A 16482-nucleotide genomic window follows, 5' to 3' on the forward strand; every position below is an offset into this window, starting at 1 on the left:
TCACTTTGAAGATTACATGCAATCAGTTTGGACTGTTCCCTGCATCTAGTGTGTGTCGACCTTGAGAATTCAGAAAGTGAAGTGTTCGTCTGTATGGCTCGTTTTTATGAGGACGTTTCACCCTCCATGGATCTCATTAAACTCTCCTCCATGGCCTTCTAACAACTTCATCAAACTTTGGAGTCTGGGCAAGAGGAGGTGCTTGATGTCTCTGGGGATCCAAAGCTGGACAGATGCCCTTTAACATTTCAGGGATAATAAATTTCATGACCACAAATGTTGCGTCAATACAATTTAATTTAAATTTATTTATGTGCAACAAAACTTATCTCACTACACTTCACAAATAAGGCAGCTCGAGCAGTGTTGCAGTGGAGTCACCAAACTTCAAGTCCAGTTTCAAGTTCCCATTGTTCGAGTCCGAGGCAAGTCCAAGTCATTAAAGGAAACTCCGAGTTGAATCCAAGTCAAGTCCAATCCGAATATATTATTGTGTAATTATTATATAATACTGATATTATCTTATGCCAAATTACTATGGTGTATTACATAAGATAAAATAAAAATCTGAGGACTCAACTCCGATTTACCCGTCCAAATGCAGTTTGTGCACAAGTCCGAGTCCAAGTCCAAGTCAGCAGTGCTCGAGTCCGACCAAGTCCAAGTCCTTAAAATTAGGGCTCAAGTCGGACTCGAGTCTGAGTCCTGAACTCGAGTACCACAAGTCTGAGCTCTAGATGAAACACTTTGATTTATTTATTAAAAAAGAGACCTAACGTGCCCCATGAGCAAGCACTTAGCAACAGTGTCAAGGCAACACTACCTTTTTGGCCATAATTTATACCAGAAATTTATGTGCATCTTTCATGAACAATTTTGTGGACACTTATCACTCCGCCCACTTCCACAATCCCAATCCCTTGCTATTATCGTTATTCATCCATCATCACCCACTCTCACAACATAGGACGTGAAACTAAGCTTATCCACAATCAGGTAATCATGCAAAAATAACAAAGACACACTACGGACACACGAAGTGAAACATGGCCCCTCTTTCTGCACTTCTTATTCAACAGATTCGGGTTAAATCTAGATGGCCACCAATGCAGACTTCAGGTGTACATCATCATGTCAAGTCTGAGAGGTTGTGTGACTGCACACTTACATAAGCTGCTGCGATGTGGCTTATTCTATGTATTTCTGTATCCATGATGAGGCTTAATGAAATGGCAATGGCAATGAACTCCAGTCATTTGGATTCACCATCACTTTTTCATGGACCAGAAGTTCTGTGAATATGAACTCATCGTAACCTCTAGCAGAGTAGTGGAGGCTGGAGGTTCACATCAAGCTTTGTTGAGCAATTTTCGGCTAAAATGTTTACATCAAGTCCAGGGATCACAGTATCTCAGTGCATCAGTTGATACAGCCATCCCCAGGCTGATCTGAAGCAAATCTCCTTAGAAACCTAAAATTGGTTCATTCACAGATTTTGTTCTTTATCACCATTATTTTGTTTTAATTTATGCACAAAGTGATAATTTGGCAATGAATTTATTCCAGAGCTAGGAGAATATCGGTCATTTAATCTTTTTATGTATGGTGGCCTTTATTGTGAGGACATTTAGTTCATACCTGTGTTGTGTTTAAAGTTTCCAGGAAATGTTACAGATTTGATGTAGTATGATTGCTGTCCTGGCTTTTACACAAAATTGATTTGGCTGTTTATTCAGACACTAAAATCGATTTCACATTTATGTAACAAAGTGCATGTCTGAAAGAATCTTTAGTATCATGAACACTGACTCCATCAAAGTGGTGGCTTTACTGTTGGCCAGGGGGTTAAAAGTGATCTTTGAAGCAATTAATGTTAACTATGGCAGCTCACTTCATGCATACACAATACACACTTCCTCAATACATGACAGAGTGACAGTAATAGAAATAACATTATGGCTAATACACTCCTATTTGTCCATAATTAAATTCAAACATTTTTAAGCAAAACTTCATAACTTCAAAAAGAATCAAACTTTTGTGTTGGGGTTTTGATTCTTTGCGGCAAAATGAATAGTCATTACGCTGTTGAAGCTGATCATACCATTTATTGACAAATAATCCATTTTTTAAGATTAAGTACCTGCCAAGAATCACAGAAGTGTCAGCTCTACATTATTTTTACAGAAGACATGGCTGTACATGAGTTACCTTGGTTGATAACATTAGTTCACTTTGTCTTGACAAAACAATCTCTTGAGGTGTTTAGAAATTTCCTTCATTTTGAGTCCGTATATAATTGGATTAAAGAGTGGATGATACAGGATGACTTGTAAGGTCATAGCAAAACGCAGAGTTTTTGGAAAATCTGATTCAAGTTTAACTATAATGACATCATATGCAACCAAACAAGAAAAGTTAATCAAAATCAGCAGGTGTGGCAAACAGGTCTGTGCTGCTTTTATCCTGACCTCTCCACAACTGTGGAAAGTTATTATGAATATCTTTGTATATGTAAAAAGTATGAAAAGCACAGGGAGAAGTGTAACATTTAACAAAACAAACACACCATATACAGAAAGTGTTTTTGACATCACACAGTGAAGTTTGTAAGCTGAATTGTTGCAAAAGATTCCTTTTAAAGCAAAGTTACAGAGTTTGGTATCTGCACTAAGTGCTACTGGCACTGCAATCTGACATGCAGGCAGAAGCCAAGCCAGAATGAGGAAAATACTGACTGTTGTTTTCCTCATGATAGCTGGATACTGCAGAGGTTTACATATGGACACATATCTGTCATAAGACATGGCTGCCAACAGTAAGAACTCTGAACCGTTTAAGGAGTAATACAGGAAACACTGGAAGAGGCAGGCTGAATAAGATATGATCTGTTTCTCAGATAAAAAGTCAATCAAAAGTTTTGGGTAGATAGTTGTGCTGTAAAGGACAGAATTCATTAGCAAAGCTGCAATGAAAATGTACATGGGCTCATTGAGGTTTTTGTGAATGCAAATCAGACACACAATAGTAGAATTACAGCAGATTATTAGAATATACACTGTTAACATAATCACAAAATAAAGATATCTGTATTTGTGCACTTCTACATACCCACCAAGTGTAATAAATGTTGCATTTAAGTCACTATCCATAAAGATGATCAACAAATCTTAGTTTAGACTGAGCAACAGGCGTACATGAATTCAGAACATCTCACTTTGAAGATTACATGCAATCAGTTTGGACTGTTCCCTGCATCTAGTGTGTGTCGACCTTGAGAATTCAGAAAGTGAAGTGTTCGTCTGTATGGCTCGTTTTTATGAGGACGTTTCACCCTCCATGGATCTCATTAAACTCTCCTCCATGGCCTTCTAACAACTTCATCAAACTTTGGAGTCTGGGCAAGAGGAGGTGCTTGATGTCTCTGGGGATCCAAAGCTGGACAGATGCCCTTTAACATTTCAGGGATAATAAATTTCATGACCACAAATGTTGCGTCAATACAATTTAATTTAAATTTATTTATGTGCAACAAAACTTATCTCACTACACTTCACAAATAAGGCAGCTCGAGCAGTGTTGCAGTGGAGTCACCAAACTTCAAGTCCAGTTTCAAGTTCCCATTGTTCGAGTCCGAGGCAAGTCCAAGTCATTAAAGGAAACTCCGAGTTGAATCCAAGTCAAGTCCAATCCGAATATATTATTGTGTAATTATTATATAATACTGATATTATCTTATGCCAAATTACTATGGTGTATTACATAAGATAAAATAAAAATCTGAGGACTCAACTCCGATTTACCCGTCCAAATGCAGTTTGTGCACAAGTCCGAGTCCAAGTCCAAGTCAGCAGTGCTCGAGTCCGACCAAGTCCAAGTCCTTAAAATTAGGGCTCAAGTCGGACTCGAGTCTGAGTCCTGAACTCGAGTACCACAAGTCTGAGCTCTAGATGAAACACTTTGATTTATTTATTAAAAAAGAGACCTAACGTGCCCCATGAGCAAGCACTTAGCAACAGTGTCAAGGCAACACTACCTTTTTGGCCATAATTTATACCAGAAATTTATGTGCATCTTTCATGAACAATTTTGTGGACACTTATCACTCCGCCCACTTCCACAATCCCAATCCCTTGCTATTATCGTTATTCATCCATCATCACCCACTCTCACAACATAGGACGTGAAACTAAGCTTATCCACAATCAGGTAATCATGCAAAAATAACAAAGACACACTACGGACACACGAAGTGAAACATGGCCCCTCTTTCTGCACTTCTTATTCAACAGATTCGGGTTAAATCTAGATGGCCACCAATGCAGACTTCAGGTGTACATCATCATGTCAAGTCTGAGAGGTTGTGTGACTGCACACTTACATAAGCTGCTGCGATGTGGCTTATTCTATGTATTTCTGTATCCATGATGAGGCTTAATGAAATGGCAATGGCAATGAACTCCAGTCATTTGGATTCACCATCACTTTTTCATGGACCAGAAGTTCTGTGAATATGAACTCATCGTAACCTCTAGCAGAGTAGTGGAGGCTGGAGGTTCACATCAAGCTTTGTTGAGCAATTTTCGGCTAAAATGTTTACATCAAGTCCAGGGATCACAGTATCTCAGTGCATCAGTTGATACAGCCATCCCCAGGCTGATCTGAAGCAAATCTCCTTAGAAACCTAAAATTGGTTCATTCACAGATTTTGTTCTTTATCACCATTATTTTGTTTTAATTTATGCACAAAGTGATAATTTGGCAATGAATTTATTCCAGAGCTAGGAGAATATCGGTCATTTAATCTTTTTATGTATGGTGGCCTTTATTGTGAGGACATTTAGTTCATACCTGTGTTGTGTTTAAAGTTTCCAGGAAATGTTACAGATTTGATGTAGTATGATTGCTGTCCTGGCTTTTACACAAAATTGATTTGGCTGTTTATTCAGACACTAAAATCGATTTCACATTTATGTAACAAAGTGCATGTCTGAAAGAATCTTTAGTATCATGAACACTGACTCCATCAAAGTGGTGGCTTTACTGTTGGCCAGGGGGTTAAAAGTGATCTTTGAAGCAATTAATGTTAACTATGGCAGCTCACTTCATGCATACACAATACACACTTCCTCAATACATGACAGAGTGACAGTAATAGAAATAACATTATGGCTAATACACTCCTATTTGTCCATAATTAAATTCAAACATTTTTAAGCAAAACTTCATAACTTCAAAAAGAATCAAACTTTTGTGTTGGGGTTTTGATTCTTTGCGGCAAAATGAATAGTCATTACGCTGTTGAAGCTGATCATACCATTTATTGACAAATAATCCATTTTTTAAGATTAAGTACCTGCCAAGAATCACAGAAGTGTCAGCTCTACATTATTTTTACAGAAGACATGGCTGTACATGAGTTACCTTGGTTGATAACATTAGTTCACTTTGTCTTGACAAAACAATCTCTTGAGGTGTTTAGAAATTTCCTTCATTTTGAGTCCGTATATAATTGGATTAAAGAGTGGATGATACAGGATGACTTGTAAGGTCATAGCAAAACGCAGAGTTTTTGGAAAATCTGATTCAAGTTTAACTATAATGACATCATATGCAACCAAACAAGAAAAGTTAATCAAAATCAGCAGGTGTGGCAAACAGGTCTGTGCTGCTTTTATCCTGACCTCTCCACAACTGTGGAAAGTTATTATGAATATCTTTGTATATGTAAAAAGTATGAAAAGCACAGGGAGAAGTGTAACATTTAACAAAACAAACACACCATATACAGAAAGTGTTTTTGACATCACACAGTGAAGTTTGTAAGCTGAATTGTTGCAAAAGATTCCTTTTAAAGCAAAGTTACAGAGTTTGGTATCTGCACTAAGTGCTACTGGCACTGCAATCTGACATGCAGGTACAAGCCAAGCCAGAATGAGGAAAATACTGACAGTTGTTTTCCTCATGATAGCTGGATACTGCAGAGGTTTACATATGGACACATATCTGTCATAAGACATGGCTGCCAACAGTAAGAACTCTGAACCGTTTAAGGAGTAATACAGGAAACACTGGAAGAGGCAGGCTGAATAAGATATGATCTGTTTCTCAGATAAAAAGTCAATCAAAAGTTTTGGGTAGATAGTTGTGCTGTAAAGGACAGAATTCATTAGCAAAGCTGCAATGAAAATGTACATGGGCTCATTGAGGTTTTTGTGAATGCAAATCAGACACACAATAGTAGAATTACAGCAGATTATTAGAATATACACTGTTAACATAATCACAAAATAAAGATATCTGTATTTGTGCACTTCTACATACCCACCAAGTGTAATAAATGTTGCATTTAAGTCACTATCCATAAAGATGATCAACAAATCTTAGTTTAGACTGAGCAACAGGCGTACATGAATTCAGAACATCTCACTTTGAAGATTACATGCAATCAGTTTGGACTGTTCCCTGCATCTAGTGTGTGTCGACCTTGAGAATTCAGAAAGTGAAGTGTTCGTCTGTATGGCTCGTTTTTATGAGGACGTTTCACCCTCCATGGATCTCATTAAACTCTCCTCCATGGCCTTCTAACAACTTCATCAAACTTTGGAGTCTGGGCAAGAGGAGGTGCTTGATGTCTCTGGGGATCCAAAGCTGGACAGATGCCCTTTAACATTTCAGGGATAATAAATTTCATGACCACAAATGTTGCGTCAATACAATTTAATTTAAATTTATTTATGTGCAACAAAACTTATCTCACTACACTTCACAAATAAGGCAGCTCGAGCAGTGTTGCAGTGGAGTCACCAAACTTCAAGTCCAGTTTCAAGTTCCCATTGTTCGAGTCCGAGGCAAGTCCAAGTCATTAAAGGAAACTCCGAGTTGAATCCACGTCAAGTCCAATCCGAATATATTATTGTGTAATTATTATATAATACTGATATTATCTTATGCCAAATTACTATGGTGTATTACATAAGATAAAATAAAAATCTGAGGACTCAACTCCGATTTACCCGTCCAAATGCAGTTTGTGCACAAGTCCGAGTCCAAGTATCCTAGCTGGATACTGCAGAGGTTTACATATGGACACATATCTGTCATAAGACATGGCTGCCAACTGACTGCCACACAATGCTGCAGTCATGTCAGCCAAAACAGCCCCACAACATAGAGAGCCTTAAGGTACCCAGGACAGATCTCATGCACTCCCAGTGCCGTGCCACTGAGGAGCTTCCCAACTACCTCAAACCCAGTGTCTACTATCAACATCTGCCCACACCAAACCATCTCCTCTCATCCTCCGTCTCCCAAGATTCCTGTGGCTGAAAATATTTCGACAGTGCATCCAAATCTCACATTTATGTAACCCATTAACACACAAAGCAACAGTGTCAAACCCTGCGTAGCTTCTCTATCAAGACAGCAGAAAACCTTGACACAAGGACGAGAACGTCAAAATGACAAGCGCCCACTTCAGTGGATAGATTGTCAATGACTTACTGACACAGACTTTTGTTAACAAAAATATAATATAATAATAATAATAATATAATTTTCAAAAGTACAACACATTAGTTAGTCATTACACTGTTTAAGGACACTGTATCCATCAAAGTAAGGGCTGTAGTAAGTACATCAAAGTAAGGCCATTCACATGTCTGCCTTATTTTTACAAAATAAATGACTGTACATCACCATTACTGTTGTTACTCTTTAACACACTAGATCACTTTGGCTTGACAGAACAACCTCCTCAGGTGTTTAGAGATTTCCTTCATTTTCAGTCCATATATGACTGGATTAAAGAGGGGATGATACAAGAATGCTTGTAGTGTAATTATTAAACGCACCGTTTTTGGAATATCGGATTCCAAACGAACTATAGTCACGTCATATGCACACAGACAGGAAAAGCTGATTAAAACCAACAGGTGTGGTAAACAGGTCTGAGCAGCTTTTGTCTTGACTTCTCTGCTACTTCGACAGGTTATTATCAGTATCCTGGTGTATGTAAACAGTATGAAGAGCAAAGGGAGAAGTGCAGTGTTTAGCAAAGCAACAACACCAAATATGGATCGTGCTCTTGATTTGATACAGTGGAGGTTGTACATTGAATTGTTACACAAAATTCCATTTAAAGTGAAATTACAGAGTTTCATGTCAGCACTCAGTATTACTGGGACTGCAATCTGACATGCAGGCAGAAGCCAGGCCAAAATGAGGAAAATACTGACAGTTGTTTTCCTCATGATAGCTGGATACTGCAGAGGTTTACATATGGACACATATCTGTCATAAGACATGGCTGCCAACAGTAAGAACTCTGAACCGTTTAAAGAGTAAAATGCATGAAACTGAAAGAGGCAGGCTGAATAAGATATGATCTGTTTCTCAGATAAAAAGTCAATCAACAGCTTTGGGTAGATCAAAGTGCTGTAAAGAAGAGAGTTGATTAACAGAGCTGCAATGAAAATGTACATGGGCTCATGGAGGTTTTGATGAATCCAGATGAGATACACAACAGTAGAATTACTGCAGATTATTAGAATATAAGCTGTGAATATAACCAAAAAATAAAGATATCTGTATTTGTGAACTTCCACATATCCATCAAGAGTTATGTATGTCACATTAAGTTTATCATCCATGAAGAATGTCAGAGATTAAATCATTAATGAATAAGACAGGCAGATCAAAAACATAAATGGAAAAAAGAGCAAAGAAGTCTTAATAGGAAGATGTGCTTGATTGTCTCATTCCTTTGCAGATGCCTGACCAGCCAATGAATTCAGTTCATCTCTGCATCTGAAAATGTGAACACTTTGACATAATGGAAAGATTTTATGAGACTTGTTCACCCTCCATGGATCTCATTAACTCCTCAACCAAGAGGAAAAACTTTGTCAGACTCCAGAGGTCTGAGCCCACAGGTCTTAAACTTTGTCTACATGGGCGTATGTTCTTACATTTTTGTCTACCTTCTTGAACAACACAACAACACCACATTGCATTTTGAGCTATTGCAGGATTGATGCAAGGCCCACTGACCTGCAAATGCTCTCACCACATTGCCAAACACAATGACCCTTGCTAAATATATGAATGTGCACCTGTGGCCCAAGAAGTCGAGTGGTCGTCCACCTGTCGGAAGGGCATGGTTCAATCATTGGCCCCTTCTGTCTACATGACAGAGCTTTAAACAACTCAAAATCTTAGTTTAGTAAGGCGTTTAGTTAGCCTCAAACAAATTGTGTAGGGCTGATATCTATAGTTACAGTCATTTTGTGACATACAGCCACAGGTAGAATAGGGCTGACTAACTCCATCCATCCATCCATCCATCCATTTTCTTCCACTTTATCCAAGGCCTGGGTTCTCTATATTACAGTTTAATTAAAGAGTTTGGTCTAGACCTGCTCTAACTGGAAAGTGTCATGAGATAATTTTTCTTGTGAATTGGTGCTATATTAATAAGCTGAATTGAAAATTAAATAGATTGACTCAAATGACTTAAATTGAGACCTTCACCTATCAGCTTAGTTCCCTCTTCACCACGACAAACCGATACATCGACCTCATTGCTGCTGTCGCTGCACTGATCCTCCTGTCAATCTCACGCTCCCATCTTCCTTCACTCGTGAACAAGACCCCAAAATACTTGAACTCGTCCACTTGAGACAGGAGCTCTCCTCTGACCTGGAGGGGGCAGACCACCTTTTTCAACGTCGAGAACCATGGCCTCGGATTTGGAGGTGCTGATTCTAATCCTGGCCGCTTCACACTTGGCTGCAAACCTCCACGGTGCATGTTGAAGGTCCTGGCTTGAAGAAGCCAACAGGACAACATCACCTCAAAAAACCGGAGGACCGGTGACAAAGGGCAGCCCTGCCAGAGGCCAACATACACTGGGAAGAGGTCCGACTTACTGCCGGTAATGCGAACCAGACTCCTGCTCTGGGAGTACAGAGACCGCACAGCCCTTAGCAAAGAGCCCCGGACCCCATACTCCCGGAGAACCCTCCCCGCAGGATGCCACGAGGAACATGGTCGAATGCCTTCTCCAAGTCCACAAAGCATATGTGGACTGGTTGGGCAAACTCCCAAACACACTGCGGAGGGTATAGAGCTGGCCCAGTGTTCCACGACCAGGGCGAAAGCCGCACTGTTCCTCCTGGATCTGAGGTTCGACTATCAGCCGAATTCTCCTCTCCAGTACCCTGGAATAGACTTTCCCAGGGAAGCTGAGGAGTGTGATCCCTCCGTTGGAGCACACCCTCCAGTCCACCATCTTAAAAAGAGGGACCACCATCCCCGTCTGCCAGTACAAGGGCACTGTCCCTGACTGACACACGATGCTGCAGAGTCATGTCAGCCAAGACAGTCCCACAACATAGAGAGCCTTAAGGTACCCAGGACAGATCTCATCCACTCCCGGTGCTCTGCCACTGAGGAGCTTCCCAACTACCTCAATGACTTCAGCCTGCGTAATGAGTGGATCAGCCTCTGAATCCCCAGCCTCAGGCGTTTTATCAGAATTGAGGAGATCCTCGAAGTATTCCTTCCGCCGTCAAACAATGTCTCCAGTCGAAGTCAGCAGCTCCCCACTTCCACTGTAAACAGTATTAATAGGGCACTGCTTCCCCCTCCTGAGTTGCCGGACCGTTTGCCAGAATTTCCTTGAGGCCAACCAACAGTCCTCCTCCATGGCCTCCCTAAACTCCTCCCAAACCTGAGATTTTCCTTCTACAACTGCTCGGGCCGCAGCACGTTTGGCCTTCTGATACCTGTCAGCTGCCTCGGGGGTCCCACAAGCCAACCAGGCTCGACAGGACTCCTTCTTCAGCTTGACGGCATCCACCACAACAGCCCCGAACAGCAGCTTCCACAATGGAGGTGAAGAACATGGTCCACTCGGACTCAATTTCCTCGGCCTCCCTCGGGATCTGGTTGAAGTTCTCCCAGAGGTGTGAGTTGAAGACCCCTCTGACAGAGGGTTTCGCCAAACGTTCCCAGCAGACTCTCACAGTGCATTTGGGTCTGCCAAGTCTGTCCAGCTTCCTACTCCAACGGATCCAACTCACTACCAGATGGTGATCAGAGTCTTCAGAATTCCAGTTATAACAACCTGTCATGTTTGTCCTTTGTAATGTATGATGTTTACTGCATGTATGTTTCTCTCTCTCTCTCTTTCATCCTCTCTGTCCTGTCTACCTCTTCTTCTCCTCCTTCACCCGGCCGACTATCAGCAGGATGGTTCTCCCTTGTGAGTCGGGTCCTGCTCAGGGTTTCTTCCTGTTAAAAGGGAGTTTTTCCTTTCCACTGACTGCTTGCTCGGGGGTTCAGGCTCTGGGTTTCTATAAAGCACCTAGAGACAATTTTGATTGTAAAAGGTGCTATATAAATAAAATTGAACTGAAGTGAATTGAAGTGTCCTTTGGCACGACACTGAACTCCAAACTGCTCCCGATGGCTGCTTCATCGGTGTGTATATGTGTGAGTGAGTGTGAGTGTTCATGTGAATGTCTGTGGAGATTCTCAGTCATCCAGGTCATATTCACTCAAAGAGTTAAAGCGAGGCGTCTGGACTTGTGAAGATTAGGCTTGAAGACGTTTCGCTGCTAGTCCAAGCAGCTTCATCAGTTCTGAAAAAACTGTTGGGTGGGGAACAAATATATACACCTCAGTGGGAGTGACTAAGTGAAACTAACTAAAACAAAGGATCTGATAGTCCTGCAAATTTGTCTATGTCATCAGCCACTCCACAGAAGAATGGCACAACACAGGAGAGCCACCTCCACAGGAAAAGACTCGGCGGTCCACTTACATCTTAAGGAAAAGGGACATTCCTTTGATGACAACGATGTCCACATTCTTGACAGAGAGGACAGGTGGTACGAAAGAGGTGTCGAGGAAGCCATCTATGTTAAGTTGGAAAAACCTTCACTTAACAGAGGTGGTGGACTTAGACATCATCTCTCTTGCACCTACAATGCGGTCCTCCCATCCATACCCAGGAAGTTTCACTCCAATCCACATGAAATCCATAAGAACGACAGGTTGTTAACCGGTCATACCCGAACTCATTAACAGTCTCACAGCCATTAGCCAGTCGTTTTACTCAGAGGGCCATCACTGGCAGTCAAACTACATAGACACATTTGCAGGACTGTCAGATCCTTTGTTTTAGTTAGTTTCACTTAGTCGCTCCCACTGAGGTGTATATATTTGTTCCCCACCCAACAGTTTTTTCAGAACTGATGAAGCTGCTTGGATTAGCAGCGGAACGTCTTCAAGCCTAATCTTCACAAGTCCAGACGCCTTGCTTTAACTCTTTGAGTTCATGTGAATGGTTAACTCCTCTTGTGAGTAGGTGGCTCCTTGCATGTTGAATGAGTGCTCTACCAGTGTGTGAATGTGTGAGTGCTGGCTTGTGTCGTAAAGCACTTTGAATGGTCAGTCAGACCAGGCCGTATAAGTACAGTCCACAAGTCATCAAGCTCTGAAGGACTGAAGCCACAGTTCACGCCTTCAGAATAACTAGCTGATAATGTGAAAATATCGCTGCACGGAGTTCAGTCTCATGCAGCATATTTATTTTCCTACTGAAAAGGCCACGGTTTTAGACACTATCGTCACCAGTCCACCACAGACTTACAAATCGTGGTGTTTTTCCTCTTGGCTTTGGTGACCACTATTATAGTACTGATCGATAGTATAGATCAGTCACCCAAAATTAGAAATCACTGTCACAAGGAAGTTCAATTTCTATGAACAAATATTTTTGTTTGATTTGTACTACAGTGATATTGTTTGACCATGATTTTATGAAAACATTTAATTTCATTGCAGACAAGGATAAGCCTTTTAAGGCTATCTTATGCTTAACACAAAGCTCAGTGTAGCTTGAATTGAAACTTAGGAGGAGGCTGGTGGAGGTGGTTGTGCAACTGACCAACAGAAACCTGGTCTGAAGTCAAAGGCACATGCTTTCTGTTTTTTACACTTTAGGGATCTTCAGATCAGCTCTGATTTCATACTAATCCACACTAAGACTTTTATAGAGAGGATGCTTCCAGTAACTTACATTTAAACATGTAAACTTACAGTTTTAATCTGGCTGTTGTAACAGAGCCAGACTTGTGGACGATGGCCTACGTCCCTCATTTGCCCAAAGCGTCTCAGTCCACTTTGGTCATGCCTGAGTATTAACAAAATGAGTAAAATCTTATCATGGCATTTTAGATGTTAAACTGTACTATGGCGGTAACACCAAAGTCTGGAATGATGGAGCATCAGATAACAGGCAGGGTTATGTCACCGTCTTTTGCTGATTTATCGAAAGTCTATCTTTTTGGGGGTTTTTTCAAACGCAAAGTTCTCTTCTAGGACCGCCTTTATTCAGTTTTTATAGTTTGGGGTTTTTTTTAGGTATAAGGTTAGATACACTGCAATTCATCTTAACATCAACAATGTCATTTTATAGCAACTGAGTGAGCTATTGAACTCACATAACCTCAAATGAAAATAAAGTGCATGTTGTTCTCTAGAAAAATAGCAGTTGAAGTCCTGTCCTGAGGCTTACAACTGAGAATGGTTTATAAAAAATTATATGAAAAAGTATGTCGGCATAGTTGTCAGTAAGAAGAGACCAACACTGTACTGTATTATGCATTTCTCTGTAAACTAACTTGGTACATTACATGTGTTTGTGCATCAAGTACACACTGCGCTACAGTCAGGATTATTTAATCCATGAAAATCACCACACTAATGCCATGAGTGGGAAACCAGTTTTCAGATTTCATCTTCCTCATAAGTGGAACACTAAACAGAAAATTGTGAAGTTGCACATGCATGTCTGCTTTGCCCGGTTTATGGTCTACTCGGCTTGTGACTTGTTTTCACTGTCCATTAAACACACTGAAGACAGTTAACTTGGGCTATGTGGTATAAATAAAAGTTAAATGAATAGAGCTACAAGATATGAGGAATGTTTAGTGGAAAAACAGATACTTTTCTATTATTTTGTGTACTCCAGCATAACTTTATGCCCAAGCTCACACTAGTGCTTTTCTGTGTTCTGTTCTACGCTCCCTGCTGCTGGCCCGAGTCCTCCTCGCCCTGAGGTCACTTAGAAAACGCCAAACCATCTCCTCTCATCACAAGGACGAGAACGTCACAATGACAAGCGCCCACTTCAGTGGATAGATTGTCAATGACTTACTGACACAGACTTTTGTTAACAAAAATATAATAATAATAATATAATTTTCAAAAGTACAACACATTAGTTAGTCATTACACTGTTTAAGGACACTGTATCCATCAAAGTAAGGGCTGTAGTAAGTACATCAAAGTAAGGCCATTCACATGTCTGCCTTATTTTTACAAAATAAATGACTGTACATCACCATTACTGTTGTTACTCTTTAACACACTAGATCACTTTGGCTTGACAGAACAACCTCCTCAGGTGTTTAGAGATTTCCTTCATTTTCAGTCCATATATGACTGGATTAAAGAGGGGATGATACAAAACTACCTGTAAAGTCATTATTAAACGTACAGTTTTTGCGAGATCAGATCCCAGTCGAACTATAATCACGTCATATGCACACAGACAGGAAAAGCTGATTAAAACCAACAGGTGTGGTAAACAGGTCTGAGCAGCTTTTGTCTTGACTTCTCTGCTACTTCGACAGGTTATTATCAGTATCCTGGTGTATGTAAACAGTATGAAGAGCAAAGGGAGAAGTGCAATGTTTAGCAAAGCAACAACACCAAATATGGATCGTGCTCTTGAACTCACACAATGTAGACTGTAAACTGAATTGTTACACAAAATTCCATCTAATATGGAATTACAGAGTTTCACGTCAGCACTCAGTATTACTGGGACTGCAATCTGACATGCAGGCAGAAGCCAGGCCAAAATGAGGAAAATACTGACAGTTGTTTTCCTCATGATAGCTGGATACTGCAGAGGTTTACATATGGACACATATCTGTCATAAGACATGGCTGCCAACAGTAAGAACTCTGAACCACCTAAAGAGTAATATATGAAAAACTGAAAGAGGCAGGCTGAATAAGATATGATCTGTTTCTCAGATAAAAAGTCAATCAACAGCTTTGGGTAGATCGCAGTGCTGAAAACGAGAGAGTTGATTAACAGAGCTGCAATGAAAATGTACATGGGCTCATGGAGGTTTTGATGAATCCAGATGAGATACAAGATGGTGACATTGAAGCAGAGTATTAGAATGTATGCTGTAAACATGATCAAAAAATAAAGATATCTGTATTTGTCCACTTCCACAAGCCCACCAAGAGTTATATAAGTTATATTAAATTCATCATCCATTAATGTTTTCTAAAATAAATGTTTAGCAATAAAGGAGGCAAATTAAGCATCTTATTCATTCACACACTTGTGTGCTCATCATTCAGAAACTGAACTATGTGAATCTGTGGAAAGTTTTTATTTGGTTGCTTCACCCTCCAAGGATCTCATTAAACTGTCCACCAATCTCAATATTAATATGTAAAGAACTTCAGCAAAAGTTTTGCTTCTTTTATTTGGATGCATGCAGCATTATCTACAACATATACAACACATTATACAACATTACACTGTTACATTAAAGCCACTCTGTAAATAGACTAATATTTTATTTTATTTATATTTTCAAATATATCGGTTTAAGAATAAAGAAAAAAAAGAATCAGCTTTATTGACAGTATATATATTTTTACATACACACACTGAATTTGTCTTCTGCATTTCACCCATCCTTAGTCATATGCCACACCCAGCAAATTGGGTGCTCAAGGGCACATCAGCCAGTTAATGGAGGGGCATTAATTAATTAATTAATTAATTAATTAATTAATTGTCGCATTAATCACTCCACTACACTAAAATTCTTCCTGCCCGTCTGGTGGGGAAATCGAAACAGTGACCCTCCAATCACTGGCTGCTTCTCCGACCTCCAGGCCAAGGCTTGGCCCCTGACTTCCACTGAAGGGGAATCTTAATGCTAAAATGAGGAGAGTGGAATGTGCAAAAGCCTTGACCAAGCAGTTAGCAAATGTTCACAATATGAATAATATAAAAAAAAACCATGCGCAATTAATATCAAGATTTGCAATTAAGATCAAACTTTTGTGTTTATGCAACATGTGCAGTTAGACTTGAGCTGTGCCTGGATGAGCACAGACACAAAGTAGTCGATCACAGTCAGACCTGAAGGGCTGTGTCAGTGTTGTAATGTGGCCAACAGGCAAGTAGACCTGTAGTAGAGCATACTGTTTGTTAGTTTGTTAGTTTTACAAAGAAAGAAACAACTTAATGTATTGCATTTAATTTTGAATTTACAAGCAGGCACAAGTGTCAGGATCGGCGTTGCTGCCGACACTAAAAGAGCAGAACCCCGAAGCAGGGATGTGAGGCTGAGGTCCGAGCAATGGCCTTTATTT

General features: G+C 40.2%; 4 protein-coding genes across 4 annotated transcripts; all 4 read right to left on the reverse strand.

Moving 5' to 3' along the window:
- Window positions 1–1914: 1914 nt before the first annotated feature.
- LOC124066864 (olfactory receptor 6N2-like) lies at window positions 1915–3172 on the reverse strand. The gene has a single exon (XM_046403681.1). The coding sequence runs from the start codon at window positions 3150–3152 to the stop codon at window positions 2226–2228; it is 927 nt and encodes a 308-aa protein (XP_046259637.1). The 5' UTR covers window positions 3153–3172; the 3' UTR covers window positions 1915–2225.
- Window positions 3173–5127: 1955 nt separating this feature from the next.
- LOC124066862 (olfactory receptor 6N2-like) lies at window positions 5128–6385 on the reverse strand. The gene has a single exon (XM_046403678.1). The coding sequence runs from the start codon at window positions 6363–6365 to the stop codon at window positions 5439–5441; it is 927 nt and encodes a 308-aa protein (XP_046259634.1). The 5' UTR covers window positions 6366–6385; the 3' UTR covers window positions 5128–5438.
- Window positions 6386–6902: 517 nt separating this feature from the next.
- Window positions 6903–9334, reverse strand: LOC124066858 (olfactory receptor 11A1-like). Its single transcript, XM_046403675.1, has one exon. It carries the CDS (start codon window positions 8649–8651, stop codon window positions 7725–7727), a length of 927 nt encoding a protein of 308 aa, XP_046259631.1. The 5' UTR covers window positions 8652–9334; the 3' UTR covers window positions 6903–7724.
- A 2941-nt stretch (window positions 9335–12275) lies between these two features.
- LOC124066857 (olfactory receptor 11H1-like) lies at window positions 12276–15367 on the reverse strand. The gene has a single exon (XM_046403674.1). It carries the CDS (start codon window positions 15365–15367, stop codon window positions 14441–14443), a length of 927 nt encoding a protein of 308 aa, XP_046259630.1. The 3' UTR covers window positions 12276–14440.
- Window positions 15368–16482: the final 1115 nt, after the last annotated feature.

This window comes from Scatophagus argus, chromosome 11, assembly GCF_020382885.2.
Source record: "Scatophagus argus isolate fScaArg1 chromosome 11, fScaArg1.pri, whole genome shotgun sequence".
Lineage (NCBI taxonomy): Eukaryota > Metazoa > Chordata > Actinopteri > Scatophagidae > Scatophagus > Scatophagus argus.